We start from the raw sequence: 10,568 nt of genomic DNA, 5'->3' as shown, positions 1-10,568 counted from the left end.
CATCCCATTCTTATTTTATCTGCCTGACTGTAAAAACCCACAAGTCTTGCATATTCACATCATAGGCATGCTGCTATACCACTCCTTCATCTGTCACACCATTTAAGACAGCTGTCACTTTGTTATTTTAAGTGTCCTTATTTACCAAAGCATTTTAATGATCGCTTCTTCGCAGGAACCGCACTCATCTTCAGTGATATATGCCTACATCAAATAATCTAATGAATAACTAATGACTACTGAATAAATACACCATATGAAAACTGTTCACATTCTGCGGATTATCCAGATTAGCAGGGACACTGTTTCTGGAAAATTGAATTCTTTTAAATATCTTTTTTATGTTTTGAATTTTGAAAAGTAAAAGATTAAGGCAGAGGTCTTAGAGATGGATATTTCAAAACTTGACCATTAAACTGAAACTATCTAGATCTGACTACACCAAAAGAGTGAGAAAATATGTTCTTTTGCAATCTAAGCAAACCAGCCCTTTATGAGATATCCTGATAACTCATCAGATAGATAACGTGGGAGATGATAGATGTTGCAAAAATGTAGTTCATATTTTGGTTTTGTTATATTTACTACGTTTTATAGGAAAGCTACTGGATAGTTTTCAAGCACGCAATGCTTTGGCATCGATATTACTTCTCTGTTAAACCCAGTCTGTTAATCTTCATTATTCTTTGTGAACAATGGAGTGTTTGGTTCACTTGCTATGGGGAAGCAATGAGATTTTATCCATGCGACACACCTGTAACTGGTCAGACCACAGGTTTATGGGACTGTGCCAGCTATCACCATATAAAGCCTTGTTTGCAGCCCCGCTGTCTCACATGGATGAGAGATAAAAGAACAAAACCATCACATTTGAGCAGGTAATTAATTAATTAATTATAATGTGAAACATTATTTCCAATCAATGTGTTTCATCATGATAGTATTTCATTACAAAGTGGTGCTTAATTTCAAATGAATTTAGGCAATAACTTTTAAATGAGAATTTCAATTTTGCAATGACAATGAATTTAATCAAATAAGGAACATTTGGTTAAACAGATATCTTCATCTGCCATTGTCAAAATTGTATTTTTATTACAATTATTACCTCAGAAACATAAATGGTAATATTTTAAATCCTATTTGACAGTAATATGAGTTATGATATGAGTTTGAAATATGACTTAAATAATAACGCTATGAGCCAAAGAACAAGTGATTCGTTTTTTAGTGCAGGTCTGGGTGATGCGTGGATCTAAGAATGTAAAATGACTCTGTAACACTGCAAGATGTAGTGGTACTAATTTGTACTTACATTATTAATTATATTTGATCAGCAGTTTGGAATTTGGAGCTTTGGAAAATGGGATGCCAAATCTTTTTGCCTGTAATGCTCCTGGGGATGTTAGGTAAGTATTTGATTAAATCATATCCAATTAAATTCCCTTTTATTTTTGTCTAACTAACCTTTGGTTATAACTATATATAACTGTATTATGAACTTTCTTACACAGGTACGGTGACTCCTCAGTCTACAGTCACACAGTCTGCAGGTAAGTTGACGTTTTGATAACCTGGTAGTTTTTGTTTGTTCATGCTTTTCACAGGCAGGTCCAACAATCATGTCAAAATCAGTAGCTCAAAGCAGTTTTTACACCAGGATTTTGTTAGCTGCAGCTTCTGTCAAGTCAAATTTCCATTCATTTATCCCTTTTTAAAAATGTAAAATATGTGTGCTGTACACATGAATTTGACATGTATGAAGCAGATGTGAATATATTTGAGTATAGTTACTATGAACTGACAGCACAATATGCGTTGTACATAAATTCTGTCATAATAGTTGACAATTTACATGCCATTTACCCTGCCAATGCTTAATGTTACTTTGTTAATATTGATATAGCACAACAAAAGCTAAGGGTGTGGAGTTTGTAGAGATACCACACGTTGACACTAGGGGCAGTAGTTTCTTAGCTGTAAGCCAAGTAGTTGGCTGCTCATTGTACAGATTCTACTGATTCTGATTCTACTCTGGTTGCACCTTGGATGTGGTGTGAAGTGTACCCTGTTGACCTAACACCACACCCACCTGTGCTGTCATGTCACACTGACACACTGTAAAGTACACTCATCCAAAACAAGATCTCATGGTGATGTGAAATTGCCCTTTGACATAGACCCTTTTCACTGCAGACATTTTGGCTCATGATAAAATAAAAGCAGAGGTCAAACTAATTTTACAATATAAACCCTGGAACTAACTTACCTACATAAAATTCAGTCATTTCTGATGTTTTCAATCGCATCTATGCTTTTTGTGTTAAGACATGCCAAAATGTATGCTGGAAAAAAGGTCTGCTCTGACTGGCCAGTATGATGGATTGAAAGAAGAAACAGATAATTTTTGTTGATAACTAACTAACCTTTGTTTATTGGTGTTAAAATTCTCAGATTTTTGTCCAATTACATTTATCAACTTTCTTACACAGGTACGATGACTCCTCAGTCTACAGTCCCACAGTCTGGAGGTAAGTTGACGTTTTGATAACCTGGTAGTTTTTGTTTGTTCATGCTTTTCACAGGCAGGTCCAACAATCATGTCAAAATCAGTAGCTCAAAGCAGTTTTTACACCAGGATTTTGTTAGCTGCAGCTTCTGTCAAGTCAAATTTCCATTCATTTCTCCTATTTTAAAAATGTAAAATATGTGTGCTGTACACATGAATTTGACATGTATGAAGCAGATGTGAATATATGTGAGTATAGTTACTATGAACTGACAGCACAATATGCGTTGTACATAAATTCTGTCATAATAACATGCAGTCATTTCTGATGTTTTCAGTCACATCTGTGCTTTTTGTGTTAAGACATGCCAAAATGTATGCTGGAAAAAAGGTCTGCTCTGACTGGCCAGTACGCTGGATTGAAAGAAGAAACATATATTATAGGATTAAATCATATCCAATTAAATTCCCTTTTATTTTTGTTAATAACTAACTAACCTTTGTTTATTGGTGTTAAAATTCTCAGATTTTTGTCCAATTACATTTATCAACTTTCTTACACAGGTACGATGACTCCTCAGTCTACAGTCCCACAGTCTGGAGGTAAGTTGACGTTTTGATAACCTGGTAGTTTTTGTTTGTTCATGCTTTTCACAGGCAGGTCCAACAATCATGTCAAAATCAGTAGCTCAAAGCAGTTTTTACACCAGGATTTTGTTAGCTGCAGCTTCTGTCAAGTCAAATTGCCATTCATTTCTCCTATTTTAAAAATGTAAAATATGTGTGCTGTACACATGAATTTGACATGTACGAAGCAGATGTGAATATATGTGAGTATAGTTACTATGAACTGACAGCACAATATGCGTTGTACATAAATTCTGTCATAATAGTTGACAATTTACATGCCATTTACCCTGCCAATGCTTAATGTTACTTTGTTAATATTGATATAGCACAACAAAAGCTAAGGGTGTGGAGTTTGTAGAGATACCACACGTTGACACTAGGGGCAGTAGTTTCTTAGCTGTAAGCCAAGTAGTTGGCTGCTCATTGTACAGATTCTACTGATTCTGATTCTACTCTGGTTGCACCTTGGATGTGGTGTGAAGTGTACCCTGTTGACCTAACACCACACCCACCTGTGCTGTCATGTCACACTGACACACTGTAAAGTACACTCATCCAAAACAAGATCTCATGGTGATGTGAAATTGCCCTTTGACATAGACCCTTTTCACTGCAGACATTTTGGCTCATGATAAAATAAAAGCAGAGGTCAAACTAATTTTACAATATAAACCCTGGAACTAACTTACCTACATAAAATTCAGTCATTTCTGATGTTTTCAATCGCATCTATGCTTTTTGTGTTAAAACATGCCAAAATGTATGCTGGAAAAAAGGTCTGCTCTGACTGGCCAGTATGATGGATTGAAAGAAGAAACAGATTATTTTTGTTGATAACTAACTAACCTTTGTTTATTGGTGTTAAAATTCTCAGATTTTTGTCCAATTACATTTATCAACTTTCTTACACAGGTACGATGACTCCTCAGTCTACAGTCCCACAGTCTGGAGGTAAGTTGACGTTTTGATAACCTGGTAGTTTTTGTTTGTTCATGCTTTTCACAGGCAGGTCCAACAATCATGTCAAAATCAGTAGCTCAAAGCAGTTTTTACACCAGGATTTTGTTAGCTGCAGCTTCTGTCAAGTCAAATTTCCATTCATTTATCCCTTTTAAAAATGTAAAATATGTGTGCTGTACACATGAATTTGACATGTATGAAGCAGATGTGAATATATGTGAGTATAGTTACTATGAACTGACAGCACAATATGCGTTGTACATAAATTCTGTCATAATAACATGCAGTCATTTCTGATGTTTTCAGTCACATCTGTGCTTTTTGTGTTAAGACATGCCAAAATGTATGCTGGAAAAAAGGTCTGCTCTGACTGGCCAGTACGCTGGATTGAAAGAAGAAACATATATTATAGGATTAAATCATATCCAATTAAATTCCCTTTTATTTTTGTTAATAACTAACTAACCTTTGTTTATTGGTGTTAAAATTCTCAGATTTTTGTCCAATTACATTTATCAACTTTCTTACACAGGTACGATGACTCCTCAGTCTACAGTCCCACAGTCTGGAGGTAAGTTGACGTTTTGATAACCTGGTAGTTTTTGTTTGTTCATGCTTTTCACAGGCAGGTCCAACAATCATGTCAAAATCAGTAGCTCAAAGCAGTTTTTACACCAGGATTTTGTTAGCTGCAGCTTCTGTCAAGTCAAATTGCCATTCATTTCTCCTATTTTAAAAATGTAAAATATGTGTGCTGTACACATGAATTTGACATGTACGAAGCAGATGTGAATATATGTGAGTATAGTTACTATGAACTGACAGCACAATATGCGTTGTACATAAATTCTGTCATAATAGTTGACAATTTACATGCCATTTACCCTGCCAATGCTTAATGTTACTTTGTTAATATTGATATAGCACAACAAAAGCTAAGGTTGTGGAGTTTGTAGAGATACCACACGTTGACACTAGGGGCAGTAGTTTCTTAGCTGTAAGCCAAGTAGTTGGCTGCTCATTGTACAGATTCTACTGATTCTGATTCTACTCTGGTTGCATCTTGGATGTGGTATGAAGTGTACCCTGTTGACCTAACACCACACCCACCTGTGCTGTCATGTCACACTGACACACTGTAAAGTACACTCATCCAAAACAAGATCTCATGATGATGTGAAATTGCCCTTTGACATAGACCCTTTTCACTGCAGACATTTTGGCTCATGATAAAATAAAAGCAGAGGTCAAACTAATTTTACAATATAAACCCTGGAACTAACTTACCTACATAAAAGGCAGTCATTTCTGATGTTTTCAATCGCATCTATGCTTTTTGTGTTAAGACATGCCAAAATGTATGCTGGAAAAAAGGTCTGCTCTGACTGGCCAGTATGATGGATTGAAAGAAGAAACAGATAATTTTTGTTGATAACTAACTAACCTTTGTTTATTGGTGTTAAAATTCTCAGATTTTTGTCCAATTACATTTATCAACTTTCTTACACAGGTACGATGACTCCTCAGTCTACAGTCCCACAGTCTGGAGGTAAGTTGACGTTTTGATAACCTGGTAGTTTTTGTTTGTTCATGCTTTTCACAGGCAGGTCCAACAATCATGTCAAAATCAGTAGCTCAAAGCAGTTTTTACACCAGGATTTTGTTAGCTGCAGCTTCTGTCAAGTCAAATTTCCATTCATTTCTCCTATTTTAAAAATGTAAAATATGTGTGCTGTACACATGAATTTGACATGTACGAAGCAGATGTGAATATATGTGAGTATAGTTACTATGAACTGACAGCACAATATGCGTTGTACATAAATTCTGTCATAATAACATGCAGTCATTTCTGATGTTTTCAGTCACATCTGTGCTTTTTGTGTTAAGACATGCCAAAATGTATGCTGGAAAAAAGGTCTCCTCTGACTGGCCAGTACGCTGCATTGAAAGAAGAAACAGATATTATAGGATTAAATCATATCCAATTAAATTCCCTTTTATTTTTGTTGATAACTCACTAACATTTGTTTATTGGTGTTAAAATTCTCAGATTTTTGTCCAATTACATTTATCAACTTTCTTACACAGGTACGATGACTCCTCAGTCTACAGTCCCACAGTCTGGAGGTAAGTTGACGCTTTGATAACCTGGTAGTTTTTGTTTGTTCATGCTTTTCACAGGCAGGTCCAACAATCACGTCAAAATCAGTAGCTCAAAGCGGTTTTTACACCAGGATTTTGTTAGCTGCAGCTTCTGTCAAGTCAAATTTCAATTCATTTATCCCTTTTTAAAAATGTAAAATATGTGTGCTGTACACATGAATTTGACATGTACGAAGCAGATGTGAATATATGTGAGTATAGTTACTATGAACTGACAGCACAATATGCGTTGTACATAAATTCTGTCATAATAGTTGACAATTTACATGCCATTTACCCTGCCAATGCTTAATGTTACTTTGTTAATATTGATATAGCACAACAAAAGCTAAGGGTGTGGAGTTTGTAGAGATACCACACGTTGACACTAGGGGCAGTAGTTTCTTAGCTGTAAGCCAAGTAGTTGGCTGCTCATTGTACAGATTCTACTGATTCTGATTCTACTCTGGTTGCACCTTGGATGTGGTGTGAAATGTACCCTGTTGACCTAACACCACACCCACCTGTGCTGTCATGTCACACTGACACACTGTAAAGTACACTCATCCAAAACAAGATCTCATGGTGATGTGAAATTGCCCTTTGACATAGACCCTTTTCACTGCAGACATTTTGGCTCATGATAAAATAAAAGCAGAGGTCAAACTAATTTTACAATATAAACCCTGGAACTAACTTACCTACATAAAATTCAGTCATTTCTGATGTTTTCAATCGCATCTATGCTTTTTGTGTTAAGACATGCCAAAATGTATGCTGGAAAAAAGGTCTGCTCTGACTGGCCAGTATGATGGATTGAAAGAAGAAACAGATTATTTTTGTTGATAACTAACTAACCTTTGTTTATTGGTGTTAAAATTCTCAGATTTTTGTCCAATTACATTTATCAACTTTCTTACACAGGTACGATGACTCCTCAGTCTACAGTCCCACAGTCTGGAGGTAAGTTGACGTTTTGATAACCTGGTAGTTTTTGTTTGTTCATGCTTTTCACAGGCAGGTCCAACAATCATGTCAAAATCAGTAGCTCAAAGCAGTTTTTACACCAGGATTTTGTTAGCTGCAGCTTCTGTCAAGTCAAATTTCCATTCATTTCTCCTATTTTAAAAATGTAAAATATGTGTGCTGTACACATGAATTTGACATGTACGAAGCAGATGTGAATATATGTGAGTATAGTTACTATGAACTGACAGCACAATATGCGTTGTACATAAATTCTGTCATAATAGTTGACAATTTACATGCCATTTACCCTGCCAATGCTTAATGTTACTTTGTTAATATTGATATAGCACAACAAAAGCTAAGGGTGTGGAGTTTGTAGAGATACCACACGTTGACACTAGGGGCAGTAGTTTCTTAGCTGTAAGCCAAGTAGTTGGCTGCTCATTGTACAGATTCTACTGATTCTGATTCTACTCTGGTTGCACCTTGGATGTGGTGTGAAGTGTACCCTGTTGACCTAACACCACACCAACCTGTGCTGTCATGTCACACTGACACACTGTAAAGTACACTCATCCAAAACAAGATCTCATGGTGATGTGAAATTGCCCTTTGACATAGACCCTTTTCACTGCAGACATTTTGGCTCATGATAAAATAAAAGCAGAGGTCAAACTAATTTTACAATATAAACCCTGGAACTAACTTACCTACATAAAATTCAGTCATTTCTGATGTTTTCAATCGCATCTATGCTTTTTGTGTTAAAACATGCCAAAATGTATGCTGGAAAAAAGGTCTGCTCTGACAGGCCAGTATGATGGATTGAAAGAAGAAACAGATTATTTTTGTTGATAACTAACTAACCTTTGTTTATTGGTGTTAAAATTCTCAGATTTTTGTCCAATTATATTTATCAACTTTCTTACACAGGTACGATGACTCCTCAGTCTACAGTCCCACAGTCTGGAGGTAAGTTGACGTTTTGATAACCTGGTAGTTTTTGTTTGTTCATGCTTTTCACAGGCAGGTCCAACAATCATGTCAAAATCAGTAGCTCAAAGCAGTTTTTACACCAGGATTTTGTTGGCTGCAGCTTCTGTCAAGTCAAATTTCAATTCATTTATCCCTTTTTAAAAATGTAAAATATGTGTGCTGTACACATGAATTTGACATGTACGAAGCAGATGTGAATATATGTGAGTATAGTTACTATGAACTGACAGCACAATATGCATTGTACATAAATTCTGTCATAATAACATGCAGTCATTTCTGATGTTTTCAGTCACATCTGTGCTTTTTGTGTTAAGACATGCCAAAATGTATGCTGGAAAAAAGGTCTGCTCTGACTGGCCAGTACGCTGGATTGAAAGAAGAAACATATATTATAGGATTAAATCATATCCAATTAAATTCCCTTTTATTTTTGTTAATAACTAACTAACCTTTGTTTATTGGTGTTAAAATTCTCAGATTTTTGTCCAATTATATTTATCAGCTTTCTTACACAGGTACGATGACTCCTCAGTCTACAGTCCCACAGTCTGCAGGTAAGTTGACACTTTGATAACCTGGTAGTTTTTGTTTGTTCATGCTTTTCACAGGCAGGTCCAACAATCATGTCAAAATCAGTAGCTCAAAGCAGTTTTTACACCAGGATTTTGTTGGCTGCAGCTTCTGTCAAGTCAAATTGCCATTCATTTCTCCTATTTTAAAAATGTAAAATATGTGTGCTGTACACATGAATTTGACATGTACGAAGCAGATGTGAATATATGTGAGTATAGTTACTATGAACTGACAGCACAATATGCGTTGTACATAAATTCTGTCATAATAGTTGACAATTTACATGCCATTTACCCTGCCAATGCTTAATGTTACTTTGTTAATATTGATATAGCACAACAAAAGCTAAGGGTGTGGAGTTTGTAGAGATACCACACGTTGACACTAGGGGCAGTAGTTTCTTAGCTGTAAGCCAAGTAGTTGGCTGCTCATTGTACAGATTCTACTGATTCTGATTCTACTCTGGTTGCACCTTGGATGTGGTGTGAAGTGTACCCTGTTGACCTAACACCACACCCACCTGTGCTGTCATGTCACACTGACACACTGTAAAGTACACTCATCCAAAACAAGATCTCATGGTGATGTGAAATTGCCCTTTGACATAGACCCTTTTCACTGCAGACATTTTGGCTCATGATAAAATAAAAGCAGAGGTCAAACTAATTTTACAATATAAACCCTGGAACTAACTTACCTACATAAAATTCAGTCATTTCTGATGTTTTCAATCGCATCTATGCTTTTTGTGTTAAGACATGCCAAAATGTATGCTGGAAAAAAGGTCTGCTCTGACTGGCCAGTATGATGGATTGAAAGAAGAAACAGATAATTTTTGTTGATAACTAACTAACCTTTGTTTATTGGTGTTAAAATTCTCAGATTTTTGTCCAATTACATTTATCAACTTTCTTACACAGGTACGATGACTCCTCAGTCTACAGTCCCACAGTCTGGAGGTAAGTTGACGTTTTGATAACCTGGTAGTTTTTGTTTGTTCATGCTTTTCACAGGCAGGTCCAACAATCATGTCAAAATCAGTAGCTCAAAGCAGTTTTTACACCAGGATTTTGTTAGCTGCAGCTTCTGTCAAGTCAAATTTCCATTCATTTCTCCTATTTTAAAAATGTAAAATATGTGTGCTGTACACATGAATTTGACATGTATGAAGCAGATGTGAATATATGTGAGTATAGTTACTATGAACTGACAGCACAATATGCGTTGTACATAAATTCTGTCATAATAACATGCAGTCATTTCTGATGTTTTCAGTCACATCTGTGCTTTTTGTGTTAAGACATGCCAAAATGTATGCTGGAAAAAAGGTCTGCTCTGACTGGCCAGTACGCTGGATTGAAAGAAGAAACATATATTATAGGATTAAATCATATCCAATTAAATTCCCTTTTATTTTTGTTAATAACTAACTAACCTTTGTTTATTGGTGTTAAAATTCTCAGATTTTTGTCCAATTACATTTATCAACTTTCTTACACAGGTACGATGACTCCTCAGTCTACAGTCCCACAGTCTGGAGGTAAGTTGACGTTTTGATAACCTGGTAGTTTTTGTTTGTTCATGCTTTTCACAGGCAGGTCCAACAATCATGTCAAAATCAGTAGCTCAAAGCAGTTTTTACACCAGGATTTTGTTAGCTGCAGCTTCTGTCAAGTCAAATTGCCATTCATTTCTCCTATTTTAAAAATGTAAAATATGTGTGCTGTACACATGAATTTGACATGTACGAAGCAGATGTGAATATATGTGAGTATAGTTACTA

The 10,568-nt window shown here is 35.8% G+C and overlaps 1 protein-coding gene across 1 annotated transcript in view; it reads left to right on the top strand.

The window, feature by feature from the left end:
• The first annotated feature begins 724 nt into the window (after window positions 1-724).
• Window positions 725-10,568, top strand: part of LOC139608783 (alpha-tectorin-like) — a 30,411-nt gene continuing 20,567 nt past the window's right edge. The window contains exons 1-3 of the mRNA XM_071462849.1: window positions 725-878; window positions 1,338-1,409; window positions 1,515-1,553. Coding sequence (XP_071318950.1) covers window positions 1,364-1,409; window positions 1,515-1,553 — 85 coding nt within the window. The 5' untranslated portion in view covers window positions 725-878; window positions 1,338-1,363. The remainder of the gene's footprint in view (window positions 879-1,337; window positions 1,410-1,514; window positions 1,554-10,568) is intronic.

The sequence above is a fragment of the Trachinotus anak genome, unplaced genomic scaffold (assembly GCF_046630095.1).
Source record: "Trachinotus anak isolate AG129_WGS33_773 ecotype Australia unplaced genomic scaffold, CSIRO_AGI_Tana_v1 ptg000025l, whole genome shotgun sequence".
In the NCBI taxonomy this organism is placed as follows: domain Eukaryota; kingdom Metazoa; phylum Chordata; class Actinopteri; order Carangiformes; family Carangidae; genus Trachinotus; species Trachinotus anak.
This window is presented reverse-complemented; position numbering and strand designations above follow the sequence as displayed.